The sequence below is a fragment of the Mangifera indica genome, chromosome 4 (assembly GCF_011075055.1).
Source record: "Mangifera indica cultivar Alphonso chromosome 4, CATAS_Mindica_2.1, whole genome shotgun sequence".
In the NCBI taxonomy this organism is placed as follows: Eukaryota; Viridiplantae; Streptophyta; class Magnoliopsida; order Sapindales; family Anacardiaceae; genus Mangifera; species Mangifera indica.
This window is the reverse complement of record NC_058140.1, coordinates 17,100,597-17,118,079: the sequence shown is the minus strand read 5'-3', so window position 1 is coordinate 17,118,079 and position 17,483 is coordinate 17,100,597. Positions and strand designations below refer to the sequence as shown.

The following is a 17,483-nucleotide window of genomic DNA, read 5'->3' as shown; positions in this document are numbered from 1 at the left end:
CTGCTTGTGAGCAAAATCCACACTCACAACATATTCCCATTCCTCATCCCCAGGATTCGTATATTAATTTATGTATATATACTGAAAATTAAATAAGTATTTGGACCCTAAACCTATGATTAATTAATGAAACAAAGATGGAATTATGTCTCATGTAGATTTCTTTCGATAAATGGAATATTTTGTCTTTGACGAAACTGTAATGCCAGCCTAAAGAGACAGTGGTTCTTAATAAATTAAGATATGGATTTATATATATACACACACCAACATACATACATACATGCATGTATACATACATAATGAATTTATGCCCATGCTCTTACTGCGACACCATATATGGATTAGCTGTTCCTGAGCAGTCAAATTCTTAGGATGTGTACTAGAAAGCATGCATATTATATTTCCTTTCTTTTTTTCCTCTAAAATAAAGAAAAGTACAAATAATATCCCTAGAAATTGGGATGAAACTATCACAAGATAACATAGCCTATAATTTAGTTATATCAGTTACATGATAGAAAAATTATCTCTAATGTCACTTTAACTTATTCAATAAAAAAAAAAAATAATATAAGTTAAATACAAGTGCCCTTACACAGGCTTGATATTTTTAGACCCATTCCTTTAGTCAGCCAAAGACATGTGACATGTTATAAGATTGAGATGACAGATAGATGGTGCAAAATCACAAACAAACATGTATAAGCTAAATACATATGAAGAAATAAAACGAAGCCGGGGGTGTAATTTGAACATTATAAATATTATCATTTGATAAAAGAAGAGTGGGTGAATAATGTAAGTCATTTGCAAAAATTTATTAACACAGTCAAAGTGGTGGTAAAGTATGATGAGAATGAAAAGGTAAATTTAATTAGGGAAATCATTTCAGTGAGGTTACATATGCAACTTTATATTAGAGTTTAAAATGTTAAATCATGGCAATAATTTTAGTAAGAAAGAAAGAAAAGAGACAGTGACTTTATATATCATTTCAATAACTATTTACCATTTTTTTAGGACTTAAAAATTCAAATTTATTTGAATTCAAAATAAGTTTTACTTAAATAAACTCAAACACAGATGTAAACCCGAGTGCGAGTCATAATCGGTCGATATTATTATTAAATGAAAAATATCATCTCACACTTCCCCTTAGGTTTTAATTTTATCCCTTCACATTTGAAGAATTATTGGATATGTCCTATTTATTGAGTTTAATTGATATATTTCCCTTTTTTTTGGTAACAAATTTCTTAAATCTGTAATTCTATAACCTTGAATTTAGAGTTATATTTGTCTAAGGAAAAATTTAAAAAAATGAAATTAAGTATTTTGCTTAGGGAATAATAAAATAAAAATCATAAATAAATAATGAATTATGTGGAAGCTATTTTGCCATTTTAAGGAAGTCATAAAATAGACTTTTAATTTTGAAATTCACTGGAACCCCAAAGAAAAAGGTATTTTGAATGATTTTTAGAATTAAATTTTATGGTTTGATATAGAGGGATCTCATAGGATTAAATAAATAAGCCAAGTGGAGGAAAAATATCAATCAGTTAAGGACAGTGGGGAGATGATGGATAATGTGATGGGAGGTCAGTGCTCATTTTTCACACCTTTGGGGTGTCAATGTAAAAGCTGAAACATCAAGGGTGGTGTAGGATAATAGTCTTTAAATCAAAATATCCTGAAGAAATACTCAAATCAGTCAACTAGAGTTAGTAAATAGATGGCCCTAAAATCCCAATCGTTATTTAAGAGGATGGCCAGCAAGTGTTTTCAACATAAATGTTGAAAGAACCCTTGAAAAGATTTGACAATAAATAAATAAATTTATTTATTTATTTATTTATTTTTCTGGGCTAATTATATTACATAACCATGACCTCAGGTTTCCAAATTTGGAACAGAGGTGTTGGGTTTAGGAATACTAATTTGTTATGCCAATATTATCCTTCATATTTCAAGAACTATAACGTATCGCCCTTGGGGTTAAGTCGTTACAAATTCTGTAGCTGCCATGGGACAAATCTGTCTTTTTACTAACTCCTTATATATAAGGAAATAATTCAACGCCACAAAACCGCCAGTGACACTTGGAGACCACCGAAACCTACTCAACTACCATTATTGTGAGGGGTGCCACCACCTCGGGTGGGCCGTGGAGAGGCGAAGGGAAGTCAAAATAAAATTTAACAAAAGTGAAATAGGAATCCTAAATTAAAATTTGGGAAAGGACGGGAGTTTAAAAAAAAGAAACTTAGGGACAAAGAGGTCATTTAATCGGTTATACTTGGCTAATTGCTAAAATAATGTTGACATTTTTTTACCCCCCCTTAAGTTGAAGGGGAGGATCCGGAAGCCGTTTCACACACACTTTTTAATAATAATTAACAAACATTTTATTGAAAAGTTAATTCCGATAAAGATGTACTCTTGTTTTGTCTTTTCTCTTACAAATTATTGAATAACTATTTTTCACAAATATTATATAATTATCAATATTCTATTATATAAAACTTGTCACTGTCCATCCATAATTAAAAACCTCGTTAATTTATAATGATGCTGCCCCCAACTTAGTCGTTGCCACCATAATTTAAATGCTATAAAATGGTTAAATTTTTGTTCAAATTGAGGAGTTTACATTGCCACATCACTGATTGCTTTCGTGCCCAACCCTCCATTTAACTATCAATTTAATTACTTGTAATCTGTATATAATAAAGATTATTTGAGAATTTAATGGCATTTACATTATGATTTTTTATTTTCGACAATCTTTAAGTTTTTATTTATTTCTAATTAATATACTGCATTCTGAAACGTGTGTGAATTACGTGTCGTCTTAATCACAACCCATGTGGCAATTCAAACATATTATGTCCTGCCTTCTCTTCCCCTTCGCAATCAAGTCAAAACAAAACCTGACCTCCACACCTAACCCTTGTTGTTGATCTTCCTGTAATAACTAACTAAAGGGCCACCCAAAATACAAATCCAATTTTTTCCCGGGAAAATCCAACATTTTCTCTCTCTTTTTTTTTTTTCAGATATATATAAAATATAATATCCTCTACCTCTCAATTTTACCTTCAAAAAAAGAGATTCAAATTATAAAAAAAATAATAATAACCATTTCACTCGTCACATGTACCGCCCTCGTATTTATATCCAAACAAACACACACAAACAACAACATATCCACCCTCTCGTCTCGTCTTCTCTTCACTCAGTCACTCTCATTCTTTGTTGACTTCTTCTCCGATCACTCTTCAATGAAGCAAGTCTCCATCGATCCATGAGAACATAATCGCAGCATGTCGCTCACGTGCTCCAGTAACTTTTCAGACCTTCTTTGCGGCGAGGATTCAGGCGTCTTCTCCGCCGAGTCTTCACCGGAATGTTCATCATCGGACCTCGAATCTTCTGCCTCCATTCAAGAGTCTATCGCTGGGTTTATAGTCGATGAGAGAAACTTTGTTCCTGGTTTTGATTACTTGACTCAGTTTCAAACTCAGTCTCTCGATGCCTCTGCTAGAGAACAATCTGTTGCATGGATTCTCAAGGTGTTATTACTGTTCTTATAATTCCTACACCGATATCTTTTTATGCTATAAAATATAATACTGCTTATTCTAATAAACCATGCCATAATATAGATCTGATTGAAAGTCTTTTAAGATTGTTTTTTAGCAGCCGTCTGATTTATGGAGATGATACTGGATTCTTTGGTGTCTATACGGTGAAATAAGTGATAAATATTTGTGTGGTCTATGCAGGTGCAAGCATACTATAATTTCCAGCCATTAACGGCGTATCTCTCCGTCAACTACATGGACCGGTTTCTGTATTCTCACCGATTGCCGGTAAGAATCGGTCCGTGAAAGTTTTAATTAGCTGGACTGCAGTACAGAATTGATAACTCATTGATTGAAGTGATTAAAAATTTTGACTATTGGGGTATTTTTGTTTGACTTTCAGAGCAAGAAAATGACATGACTGGTTGATTAATCAATTATATTTACAAACAATGTATCAACTTTATCGGGGCGTTTATTTATTTTGCCTTTATTGTACTATACGGTATACAAAATCCCTGTAATGTTTCTAGAATATAATTAATAAACTGGCTTAACCATTAATTAATTACAATTACCCACCCATTGTTTATGGATGACACAGTTTTCATTAATTATGTGGTGTTTTGTGTGTAGCAAAATCAGGGGTGGCCATTGCAGCTTCTATCTGTTGCTTGCTTGTCATTAGCTGCAAAAATGGAGGAACCACTGGTTCCTTCTCTATTGGATCTTCAGGTAATTTTCTAATCGATCATCTGACACACTCGTTTTCTATTTACTTAGATACTTTATTCATTCTGGCTTGATATTATCATTCGTAATCTCTGTAGGTTGAAGGAGCCAAATATATTTTTGAAACAAAAACCATCCGCAGAATGGAGCTTCTGGTGCTCAGTGTTTTAGATTGGAGGCTACGATCTGTGACTCCATTCAGCTTCATTGGGTTTTTTGCGTGCAAACTCGATTCAACAGGAGCTTTTATAGGATTCTTAATTTCTCGAGCCACCGAAATTATTTTATCCAATATCCAAGGTAATACAACACATACTTACATACATATATTTATATATAAATGCATGCACTCTACTTTTATGTATACATGCGTATAGAAAATGTAGAATCCTAGTAATGACATGAAAATGTGAACAGAGGCCAGCTTTTTAGAGTATTGGCCGTCAAGCATTGCTGCAGCAGCGATTCTTTGTGCAGCCAATGAAATTCCAAATTTGTCTCTTGCTAATCCTGAACATGCTGAATCTTGGTGCGATGGACTAAGCAAGGTAAGCGAATAATATTGCATATATTATCAATAAGGACCAAAAAATAGTTTGCCAACTTGGGAATATAATCCATTTTGCAGGAGAAAATCATTAGCTGCTACCGGTTGATGCAACAACTCGTGCTTAATAATAGTGGGAAAAAGGCACCAACAGCTTTACCCAAGCTTCGGGTAACAATCCGGGCCAGAATGAGATCCTCCAGTGATTCATCGGCCTCATCTCCATCACCAATTTCTTATAAAAGGAGAAAATTAAATAACTGCCTATGGGTAGATGATGACAAAGGAAATTCGGAGTAAAGGGAAGGGAATATTAAAAGAAAAAGGAAAACTGGGGGTCCAAGTTGTCGAGAATCCTCGATATTTTTGGAGGGTTTTGGGGTAAATTAACAAGAGTGATGTAGATTATATATATACATATATACATATATGTATGTATTTATTTATATACGAGAGTTCGGTGAGTTTGGAAGATTGATTTATTAATTTGTTTTGCCCTTTGAAGTTGGTGGAATGGCATCCATCATCCATTAATGGCATTGCAGATTCCCAATGGAAGGGGATTTGTTACATAAATATATATTTGTTTGACAGAAGTTACAAGGGAAGACTGAGAAAGAAAAGAAGTGTTAAATAGTGGAGTGATGGAGTGTGAAAGAAGTGGGGATTGAATTCAAAGGCTGCATTGATTGTTGAATGAAAGAAGGCGATAGGCGGGACCCTTGGGCGGAAAAGAGAAGAAAATTTGGAAAAACAAGAGAATGCAGAGTTTGAATTAATTTCTAGGGTATATAAATATATTGTCAAAACTTCCCATCAAGGCGCGCCATATCGTTTTCTTCTGGATCATCTCTGCAACTTTTGACAAAGCCATAGCGAAGATATAGCACGATATCATAATGAACAACATGGCTCCATTGATCTCCATGTTAGTACATTTTTATACAAGACATGAGTGGTTTGTGTATGTGTTTTTTTGGCGGCAAATGCCTGGCCTTGACATGTCGTTAATTGGCCTAACATATACTTGGTCTTCATACGTGTGAATGTTTACAAGTGTGCAGCACTACTCTTTTAGATTTTTTTTTTTTTTTTAAACAAAGGTTGAAATTAGCCTCTTTCTTGGCAACATATCGAAAGGTCTTTGGGGCCTTTTCAAGCGCGTTGTATTGGATTAATAAATGTAATAAAAATCATCGATATTTTTCCATTTCTGTGCAAATCACGTGGTTGACAATACAGAATTTGTAGCGTTGCAGTTTGTTTTATTACCTTGTCGAAACTGCACAAATATGGAATTTTGCGAGGCATGGTCGGTGAATCGACTGGCTGAGCTTAGTGAAGGGACTGCTCGGCCCCCTGCTTTCTCGTGACCGATCCATCGCTAATCTTCTTCCCTTAGATATCAAACATGTAATTCCCATCAACAAAATACTGAACTTAGATTGAAACTGTGAATTTTGATGTGAGAACAGTGAGATATTATTATAGGAAAAATCCGAAACCAGATAAGGAAACCCCTTTTTCTTTATCAACTTAACAAGTTTCTACATTAAAAATAGAAAAGTTGAGCTTCAAGTTATTTATTTGTTTATATATTTTTTGCATGCAGTAAGATATAATACAATGATGACCACTCATGCCATGCATTTGATTATTATTAATGCCCAAAAGACTTATTCTCATATAAGGTTTAGTTAATTTTTAAACTCTTACCTATTAAATTTAAAAAATTTAAATATTCATCAATCATTTAATTTATTTTAAAATTTTTTATTAAAATTTATTCTAGTTTCAACTTTTCAAGTTTTAAAAAGTAATTTTTTTCTCTAATGTTAAAGTTTTTTTTTTCTCTTTTTCTATCATTTTGACGACTATCTTCGTGTCTTCTTAACCTTTTTTCTCCTTTGGTTGTCTGTCTCCATCGGATGACATGTATGAGTAATAGAAGTTGAATGATAAATGAGTATTTGAGTTTTCGAAACTTAATAGATAAAAGTTTAAAAATAGACTAAAGCTTGAGTGGGAATAAGTCCTTTGGCCATTATTAATAGGTAATGCAAATCTTATCATCTTCCATGCATTCACATCAAAATTATTCAACTGTTTCAATGGACCACAGTGAAGTGAAGAAGAAAAATCATGCCACACATAGAGCCAAATTTTGTTCAGTACATTTAATCCCAATTCCATTGGTTTAATTTCCTTCTTCCTTTGAGTAATCAGTATTGGCATGAAGGACCACCCACCCGGTATTCATGGATATATATATTGAGGTTGCAATTTAATTCGTCAAATTGCAGATAACATTTCTGTGAACCACATCAACCTTGGCTTTATTAATACAATTCAGTACTCGATGACTTATAAAGAGTCTTTAAAACTAGGATTTCAACAAAGTGGAACCCATGATTTTACATTGAAAATATAATTAAAAAAAGAAAACAATTGGGTATTAAATAGTAGCAGGAGCGTCTCTACAAAATTAAAGCCCACAGCAATGACATTAATTTAAGAAAAGAAAAGGTCGGGCCTATCGACGACATATAAATATCATAAAAACGCATGCTAAGGACGATATGTGACAAAAGTGTGAAATCATATGGAACCCCTCAATTAAAATATGAAATGGAAAGCAATGACGATAACATCTAGAAAATAATTTTCACAAATTAATTAAATTATATCTTCTTTTTCCACAATTAAATAATCCACATGTTTCGTGTATTCCAGGCATATTTGTTGTATTTTGCTACCTTAAAGTACATCAAATGAAGATATTTATACATAAAATGATGCTTTTTCAAGTGAAGAAGAAATTTGAATATCTTTTAGTGTGTAGCCATCAAGTATAAATTTGATCAAGAGGGTACCCAATTCGAGTCCAGCTAAGGGGCTTCAATGGCCACGTGATGGGTTGTGATTGGGGTATTGGAAAAGGTTTAAAACAGGGTGAATTTGGATTTTGTCAGTAATAGGTTCCACCATGAAATGATCTCTCATAATGAACACCAAGGGCCAAGGCCAAAATCCCCATATCAGAGTCTGCGTTTATGATGATTAACTCACTAACCTTGCAGCCATCATTAAGCTATTATTAATTATCTTAATTACATTTTTAAATAACAAATTAACCTGCAGACCAAAGGCGGCCCCCCAGCAAGAGTCAGGAAATCCCAAGGATTAAACCCAAAAGCCAAAATTTCTTTTTCCTTCTAAAGAAAAGTAGGGTTTAAAGGGGGGCAAAATCTAGCTCTTTACTCACTGCTTTTCTTTGGGGAATTTAATTTCAACTTTAGTTGGCCTGGCCATGAACAAAAATGGAGGACCCTAAAATTCAGTATTTAAAGGTTGAGTTTTCGTTGTAAAACCATATGCTCGTGGGGTTGGTGTTAAAGTTTTTTGGCCCATGTTTTTTAAGGGTTCAAAAGATAGAATGATGCTGAATAAAATTTTCAAATAGGGGTTTTGATTTGATGCTGAATGCAAGACAGCACCACTCTCGAGTTGAACTCATAGATTTGTCACCCTCTTATGTCTGCATCCCCAATCCAAAACAAGCTAATTTCAACAATATATACGTTACATTTATACATACTCCTTGGTTATACCTGGAAAGAAAATTATTTAATCATGTTTTGTCTTTTTAAACAGGTGAAGGTAGAGAAAAATGAAACTGGAAGGGGAGCCCTGATTGTTGGCTTTCCAACTCACGTTACTGTCTTTGGATGCCATCAAAAGAAGGTGAGAGGAAGGGATAGAGTGACGACTATCGAGGGAGCGTTTATGTCGTTTCATTCTTTATTGGCCTCCATTTCCAACAGTGGACACTAAAGAGTCTTTGTTTAATCATCAGCAATCTCACACCTACGCCATCATCATCTATAATAGTTTCTCCACTGTTCCATATTTTATCATCATTGATTTAATTTATAAGTAAACCCTTTTGCCTATTTGGGTAAATTCAATAGAATTCATGTTAAAATTAGACTCAGAGATCCATTGGTGGCATCGATAATTACAATACTTAACACGTGGATTACCAACTCTAATTGATATTTGTGCTTGTCTCCATTAAAAGAAACGGCTGTTCAGCCGAAAGTCTGACTCTGATTAAAAGTTTAAAAGCTTCACAAAGTACTCTAGAAACTGTTATTAGATGAGTTGATTTTGAACACACCCGTGGATTTAACTTTCTTAAATTGTCTCATTAAGACCACATCTTGCTTTCTCTTTTCATACAAATCTTTAATTTCAAAGTGTAGAAATGGTAACTCTAGCAAGCGTGTAACGAGGTGAATAAAGAAAAGCAAAAAGGAGGAAGAAAAGTGTATAGAAAAATCAATCTTTGTGCGGTCCAGATCAAAATCCCACAAAGAATATATATGACAAGAATGAAAAGAGTATAACCCACAGCAAAGCAGCAGCAGCAAGCAATTAAAGCCATAAAGCTTTAATTGAATAAGGGAATGAAGATAGCTGTGGATTCATTTTCATATGCCTTCGATGGATCATAGTTTTACTGTAAAGACTGTTGTTATGTACAAATGTATGAAACTAATAACTTTTGGGAAAGAAAAAGATGAAATGGTGGCTTACTTTGGAATTAATCTGTCCATTAATTCTCAAAGGTTCCGTAAATAAATAAATAAATGATACAAGTTTAAAGGAAGATGCATGCATGTTCAAATTGCTTTGGTTTGCCGTAAAGCCTTTTCAAATAAAATAGCTTTTGAAATTGGTTGGTATGCAATGCTACATACACGATACACCCACTTTTCTTTACATAATTAAGTATATAAATGATGTATTATTATATGAGTAAATATTATTTATTTTTAATTTAAAATTATTTAATCATATGATAATATGTAATATGTATACTTAATTATATATTTAAAGTGTGTACATAGGCGTGTCTCTCTTACTGATTTTCGATAACTTGTTTGTCTTACAGCTTTCAATTAACAAGAGGAAATTGAAATCGAATATATGCATTTGTTGGTCCCAATGTCTGGTTCAACATCCAGGGAGTGTTCTCCAATGACCCATTTAGCCCAACTATCCCAACTTGGGCTTCTATTTGTTTAAATGGTCCTTATATGCACAAGTTCACTGAAGGTTGAAGAAGGGCCTAAAAAATTTGCAAATAGGAAGTGATCGTTATACCTCTATTGTATTTTAAAAGGTTGTCTTTTAAAAACCATTTATTATCAGTAATAACATTACTTAATTGGGTTTAATCAGGATTTTTCTCTGTACCCAATTTTCACTAATTTCAAACTTACTTAGTTCTCAATTTTTAATTTGAAAATTTTCTTCATATTTAGATTCATTTTGTTGTGTGATCAATTTCTCTATAGATATAATAATACAGTTTCATCATAAAAATATGATTTAAAATCAAAAAATGTTTGAAATAGTAAAAGAAGATCAAGTTTTTCAAATGCACAGCTGCTTTGGTCGCTCGAATCTGGGTCAGAAACTAGTAAATTTTGTATATTATATGTGGTTCCATTTACAGATTTTGTTTTTGCCTTTCTGAGACTAATAGAGGCTAGTCATCATCACTGTGTAAACTTTGCCTCATACAAATTTTGAATCACATTATAGAATGCTGGTCTTCTTCAACCTTAACCTGGATTTCTACATCAAGCCTCTTGTTATATATCTTATCTCCCTAATATTAGTTGATCTTTTGGGAAGCCCTAGTTTTTGCTTGACTTGAAAACTGTTCCATGATTGACCTACTAGAGATAAATCTGACCTGACAACAAGGAATCACTGTTTCCCAGACAATTTCCATCAAATTGTTCTAACTTTTCGTGCGTGTTTGTCCCAGTGCTGACAACATCTTCATTATGCTATGTGAATGTGATTCTTTTTGTGAAAAGCAGATGATTCTATTTCCCTTTTTCATAATTAAATTTGAATATTTGAAATGTCAACAATGATAACTAGCTTGTGGTGTTGAAATCAGAATATAATTAGTGAATTCCTGCTCCAGGAGACATGTTGATTGCTCTAAAGGAGAGGAAATCCTGGAGCTTGAATTGGGGACAGCAATTACATTAGCAGTTTAATTCAAGCTCCAAGATTTCCTCTCCTTGTATGAAATTGGGGACACCAATAACATTAGCAAGATCGAATTTCATCACAACATTTTACTAGTAACATTGATTCATTGCTCTTTTTGAAGCTATACAGAAGTCTTTGTACTTGAAAATTTTGTTTGAATCTGGGGCTTTTTGTGGCAAGGATTTAGAAACTTTTGGCCCCAGCTCCATGGTTTCAATGAATTTATATTTCTTTGTTTGAGGAAGCTCAAGTACGAAGAGCGTGCATGTAACAACTTAAAACTTGAAATAAGCATCAGCTAGCTCGCAGACTCAGAGATGCTCTGCAGAGATGGCCGCCATGATTTTGATCCCATTGCAGCAGGGTTCACTGATATTGCCCTTGGGCGGTGCCTTTCCTGTTTCAGCGCCTGAATTTAGAAACATGGTTTATAGCATTAGTATTGGTGGCCGAGAATCCATAAATTTAAAGAATATATAATCACAATCAAATCTTTGATTGATCTTTCTTTATTGTGCTGGTGGTCAAGCTATATATGAAATGGTGTTTCAGGGAACCAGTCAATTTTTCTAGGACATACTTGAAAACTGAAGAAGAGGAATCATTTCAGTGTGTATTTTCTTCCTTGTAAAATGGATTGTGAGCTGTGTCATAGGCAAGATGATTGAAATTGAGCAAGTAATAACTAATTGTGTTAGTTGAAGAGAAGAAAAGGTACCTGGTACTGGTAGTTTTTATCCATGTGGGATTTGGGTTCTCTTTCAGAACCTGAACTCTGCCTCTCCTGAGCTATCTGCAAGTTTTCAATTGATTCCTGTTGCTGCTTCTTTGCCTTTGCATGCTTCTTGGCCTTCAAGACCTTCAAGACCTCTACAGATGACAATCAATTAAAACTCATATTCTTAAAAACAAAGAAGAGAGAAGATGATGATATTTGAACATGAATAGAAAAGAATACCTTGAGTAGTGATAAGTCGATAGGCATGGCCGAGAGAAAGAGTATCAGTAGGCCTAAGAAGCTTAACCCTGGTAAACCGAACAGACTTTGGATCTTGTTCAGGCAGTGGAGGCAATGGTATAATCAAAGAAACATAATGACCCGGGTTCATTCTCATTATCTCACTAGCTGTGACTGGCCAATAAAGCCTCTCAATCTTCCCATTTGGGTGCTGTATAACCAAGGCCGCAGCTTCAATAGCTTGACAGTTCCCCATCGTCTTTCTTTCTTTGAATGTAAAATTAGAAGAAGAAGAAGAAGATTGAAAGATAAGGTTGAAGAGAAGGGAAATGAAGGGAAGGACAGAGGTGAAGTAAGCAGAAGTCTCTATCTATACAGCAACGCCAGGGCCACCACCCATCAAATTATAGTAATAATCCGTCAACCTTACTTTACTTCTCAACTAACTCTTGTGCCACGTTGGCTCTCCCTTTCACAATTATTCTATTTGTTATTTTATTGAATTATTAAAACAATTAGAAAATATACCCGCAGCGACACCGGACCATGGAAAGAGAAGCACGTGGAGAGATGAGAGGAAATTGGCAGGGAGTCAAGATTTAGAATGGAAGAAGAGTCAGATCAGAAGATGCCGGACGATTATAGCTGTTGATTAATTAATTAAAATTAATATTGCATCAGCTCCTAAGCAGGCCATGCGTGGAAATGGGAGAGAGGGAGATTCCTTTGGATTTCACCTTATCCTTCTAATTTCTTCCAACAGTTTGTCTATTTGTTTATTTGTACTATGAACAGTGACATCAACTATATCATCTCTATATTAATTTTATTTTTAATTACATATATATATATATATAATTTATTATTTTCGATTTAACGTTGAATAATAAATAATTAATTCGAAACACATTTACAATTATGAAAATACTAATAGATTCAATTCACGGTATTTTTCTAATATTTTTGTATAAATACAAAATGTTTTCAAGTAATTAACATTTTTCAATTAGGGTTTGATTACAAACATATATAAATATATTTTTTTTTTGTTATTCAAAATCTAATTTCTTCAGCGAAAAGTGAAATGTTTAAAGATATAATAATTGTTTTTTTCTAAAATTAAAAATAAAATTAAAAAAAATCATTTCTTTTTTCTTTTTCATTTTCTTACTTCCTTACCTTGCCATCGAAGTTCAAAACTCCACCCATTTTTCAGCGGCTAGTCTCTCCCCAACAACACACCATCATCACAACACCGTTCCACGCTCGCCCACCCAATCTTGTTGTCACCCGTAAACCAACTAGAACTTGGCAACGACAAGGAATAGAATGGTTCCAATGGGGACCTAAACGGGGCTTAAAATGATGAGCAAAGGCGCAATGAAGTTGAGGCTGAGAACGCTAATGTATGTATTAATTCCACAACATCGTTTGGGTATTTGGCATTAAGAATATTTGTATACATAAAAGATGGATTCAATGTTAAGAAGTCATAGAAGTAACTATGGAAAAGACAGATCATCAATGAAATTTTTTTTTTTACCAACGGGTCAATGTTGTCTCCCAAATGCATATTAGGTGAAACAAAAGAGATACTGAATTTTTCTTCCCAATTTAAATTCACTTATTTATTTATACTATACCTTTTATATTTTAAATATTTTTACTATTTTATATATTAAAATATATGACACTATTTTCTTTTTATATTATAAAAAGAAAAAACATGTATAGATATATAATATCAATATTTAAAACAATATTTATATATGTGTTAAATAAAATTAAGTGAATTTAAAAATTTTTTAGTTTAAATTTTTTAGATTAAATTACATTTGAATTTAAACTTTCAAAATTTAAATTCAAATCTAAAAAATTTTAAACTTATTTGGACATATCTTCCTAAATTTTGATTGACGTTAATCTGATATTGAAATAGCACATAAAAAAAAAAATCAAATAATTGAAGCTTTTGCCACCAATGAAGAACATGCACCATGAAAGCCTTGGCATGAAGAATCTTAACGATATATATAATACATATAAAAATATATAAATATTGTAAAAAATATATTCTTATTCTTTTATAAAAAGTAGAAGACGGAATATACAAATATTTGTTTGCGTTCATGTGTTCATTCACGTGAACGTATGCAGAATACATACATCTCTGTATGCTTTTGCAAATATTTTCTGCAAAAGCATATTTGTTTGTTTTCCCATGAAGAGATCCTTGTATAATATAACATAAAAGTATTATATGTACAAGTGTTGAAACATAAAAACATAAAAACACATGCGTCGAAACATAAAACTTTAGACGTTAAGAGCAAAACACAACTTTTATGTAGGATTAGAGAGGTTGACGTTAATCCTAAGCTTTGACGTTGACCTCGAGGGTTGGTGTCGACACCAACCCCTAGCTTCAATGTTAACCCATTCTTTCTCTGTTTTTTATCCAAACATAGATCTTTATCAATTCATTCTTATTTTTATTCTAATTACATTATAACAACATTAGACAATACAATAACATAAAATCATAACATTAAACAATATAAATAATATAAAATCACAATAAAATTATATTTCATATGAACTCATAAACATGAATCTACTTTACATTATTTGATTTTCAATTATTAAATAAGAAAACACAAAATATAAGGGTTTGAATCAAGACTGACTTAAATTTGAATGATTTTACATAAAATCTTTACAAAAAATATGAATTCTCTAAAGAAATTTGACAATTTTCGTCTCTCTCATTTGTGTTCATTTAAATATTTTATAATGGGTAGCGATTTCTTTCTCTCAATTTTTTTCACAAATTTTATTGTTCAATCATAGCTGTTTATTTCAATTATTTTCTTGAGGTGAAGAATTATCATGTTTCAAATTTTTTTAATATTGTAAAGATTTCTTCTTTTATTAGAAGGTTGATAAAAAAAAGAGAAAATCTCTTTCTATAAATCATATCAACAAAAAATCTTTCTATATAATTTACATCTACGAAAGTTTTAAAAAAGAAATATTATTGTTATAATATTTTTATTAAATCAATAAGATATATGGTACATAAATATATATTGATAAAAAAAAGTTCAAAATATCCCATACCTCGAAACAAAATGGATGTATATAATAAATTCAAGAATGGAGCCAAAGATGAATAGGACAATGAACGGGAGGGAAAGGAGATGGGAAGAGAAACAGTGATGGTCAACCAAAGATACAATTTTGGTCTTGGGTAATGTTATGCTTATGCCCTTAAGAGGTCAAAAATGTGAATTACCATAATATTTTAGAGAGGCAGAGTCTTAATGAGTTGATTAATTAGGAAAGAGACAGTAATCTGTCTGAAGATATTTGACTCTTTCTTATAAACAAAATCAGATTCCTAGAAGTTGAAACATGGATCCGCGAATCATGTGTAAACATCTGAGATTAATGTCAGTAGATGTAAGCCATGTGAGATGTTGGGGATGATATTAAATGAAAAAAAAATGGACTATTTCTCGTTCGAACATGACTCTAGTAGAAGGGAAATACAGCTCCTACTAAGTTTTTAAAACGAAGAACCCTTAACTTCTTCTTCTGGCTCAGGGTTAGGGTTAGGGTTAGGGTTAGGGTTAGAGGCAAGTCATTAATATATATACATATATGTTAATTAGCAGAGCCATGAAACTAGTGATTATTTTATTATGACTTGTTAGGTCTTTTATGTCTCTTTATAAACATTCTGATTTTAATTTAATTAAAGTTTGGTGGTTGTTATGCAATGTTCTAAATATAGTAGAAGAAAGAATCATAGAGAAAGATTCATGCAACTTACTTAATTAGGGTATAATTAAATACCTTAAACTTTGCATTTAAAAATATTAATAATATTGATGTATTAATTATTTGATTGATGCGAGCGAGCGAGGCCTGTCTAGACTAGACTAGACTAGACTAGATAGATAGTCGGTGGAAGGTTTTTTGGCAATTTAGATTTAGTGAATTGTGGGAATACAATAAAAGAAAACAAAATAGCACAACAATGTTGACAATTCTTATTATTTCTCAAATACCCAAAAGCCAGAATCAAATACTGTTTGTTGTTTTCCCAATTTTTTCTTAATGTTTCTGGTGAAATCATAAATGCGATGGTGACACACATGGTAGACTAATATTGACCATAAACAATTCACCAACGATAAGGTTGAACAAAAATTCTCTTAAATATCTTCCTCCCAGTGTGATTTGGTGAGATTAAAAAAAAGAATATAAATTTAAATATTTTTAATTATTAAATTTATTTTATTTAGTGGGTTTGATTTGACCTAAAAGATATCCCATCAAAGATGAATAAATAAATAAATAAAAAGAAAATATTAATAATTGAAAATAGCTAGGCATATTAAAGACATGGGGTATGTATGAAATGATAAAGAAGATTGAATTGAAGGTCAAAGATTATCAACTTTTTGTTTTGTGTCAATTGGTTTTGATAAAATATGCATTCAACTTTATGATTGTGGAAGAATGGTATATTCTTAATAATAAAATATAGTAGAGAATTTTTAATATTGTTGGTGCTTTAACTTGATATTAATGCAGCATCTGCCATTGCAGTCCACCTAGAGCTCAACTCAACCAGTGGAAAGAATATTTTTAAAACTGAAATTAGAATCCAAAGGAAAATTGAGATTTCTCTTTCATATTGGAATAATATACAGAGCCTCTGTACTGTGGCAAACAAAGAAAGGAGAATTGAATAGATTAAAAGTTTTGAAGCATAAAAAAGTTCCCATTCAAAACTAATTATGACTTAAAAGAGATTATTGGATTGATTTGAATAGATTATGTTAATGATTTCATCACCAAGAGTGGAAAAACCATAATGGGTCAACGAATGGGTGACCAGCTCGAGAAATATCCATTGGAATGGCCTGGCCATCAAGAAGAAAGAAAAGCCTGCGTGGCCCCTCAATTATAGTAAATTTTTATTTGGAATTTTTTATACATAATGAAGTACTTTATTTGCATGTTATTCATTTAATATTATTATTTTTATAGAATAATGCTAGCTCTCTCTCTCTCTCCCTATAAAATATAAATTCCAATAATTCATTCACAATCATTAAATAAGATGAATTAAAGGTTTAATTTTTTTGTATCATCAAAAAAAAAAAAAATTAGAATCCAATATTTTTTAAATTTGAAATCTTCTTTTTTATTACTTAAATTATCTCTTAAGAATAATAATATTATACATATTTACTATAAATATATATTTTTTTATTTTTATTATATAATTTAGTATTATTTTATTCATAATTCATAATTATTTAATTATTTTATTACCCATATGAAATATTTACCTATTTACATATTCAAAATTATTCTCAATTCTCTAATATCATGCATGGCCTTCCCTCGTTAATTTCTACAGCCAATTTAAGGTTATAATCAAATAATTGCAATTTGGCTTCATTACGTATCACTCCTTAGATTGAAGTTATATCCATATTGTCTTCATTTTCGGCTAAATTGGAAGGGTGTAATCTATCTTTCGCTAACCTGATGGCTTAAT

General features: G+C 32.0%; 2 protein-coding genes across 2 annotated transcripts; one reads left to right on the top strand and one right to left on the bottom strand.

Moving 5' to 3' along the window:
* The first annotated feature begins 3,044 nt into the window (after positions 1-3,044).
* LOC123213356 (cyclin-D1-1-like) lies at positions 3,045-6,079 on the top strand. The gene is made up of 6 exons (XM_044632774.1): positions 3,045-3,578; positions 3,792-3,878; positions 4,227-4,325; positions 4,421-4,622; positions 4,740-4,870; positions 4,951-6,079. The coding sequence occupies exons 1-6, from the start codon at positions 3,330-3,332 to the stop codon at positions 5,167-5,169; spliced, it is 987 nt and encodes a 328-aa protein (XP_044488709.1). The 5' UTR covers positions 3,045-3,329; the 3' UTR covers positions 5,170-6,079.
* A 4,939-nt stretch (positions 6,080-11,018) lies between these two features.
* On the bottom strand, positions 11,019-12,268 carry LOC123213419. The gene is made up of 3 exons (XM_044632855.1): positions 11,906-12,268; positions 11,666-11,817; positions 11,019-11,356 (listed from the first exon to the last, which is right to left on the bottom strand). The coding sequence occupies exons 1-3, from the start codon at positions 12,159-12,161 to the stop codon at positions 11,246-11,248; spliced, it is 519 nt and encodes a 172-aa protein (XP_044488790.1). The 5' UTR covers positions 12,162-12,268; the 3' UTR covers positions 11,019-11,245.
* Between the last annotated feature and the right edge of the window lie 5,215 nt (positions 12,269-17,483).

Bases quoted from the DNA above. Each gene is read 5' to 3' on its own strand.
- LOC123213356 (XM_044632774.1), top strand. From the start codon at position 3,330: ATGTCGCTCACGTGCTCCAGTAACTTTTCAGACCTTCTTTGCGGCGAG. The intron at 3,579-3,791 runs GTGTTATTACTG...TGGTCTATGCAG, and splicing joins CTGTTGCATGGATTCTCAAG to GTGCAAGCATACTATAATTT. The intron at 4,871-4,950 runs GTAAGCGAATAA...TCCATTTTGCAG, and splicing joins GGTGCGATGGACTAAGCAAG to GAGAAAATCATTAGCTGCTA.
- LOC123213419 (XM_044632855.1), bottom strand. From the start codon at position 12,161: ATGGGGAACTGTCAAGCTATTGAAGCTGCGGCCTTGGTTATACAGCAC. The intron at 11,818-11,905 runs GTATTCTTTTCT...TGTCATCTGTAG, and splicing joins TCGACTTATCACTACTCAAG to AGGTCTTGAAGGTCTTGAAG. The intron at 11,357-11,665 runs GTACCTTTTCTT...TTCTAAATTCAG, and splicing joins ATAAAAACTACCAGTACCAG to GCGCTGAAACAGGAAAGGCA.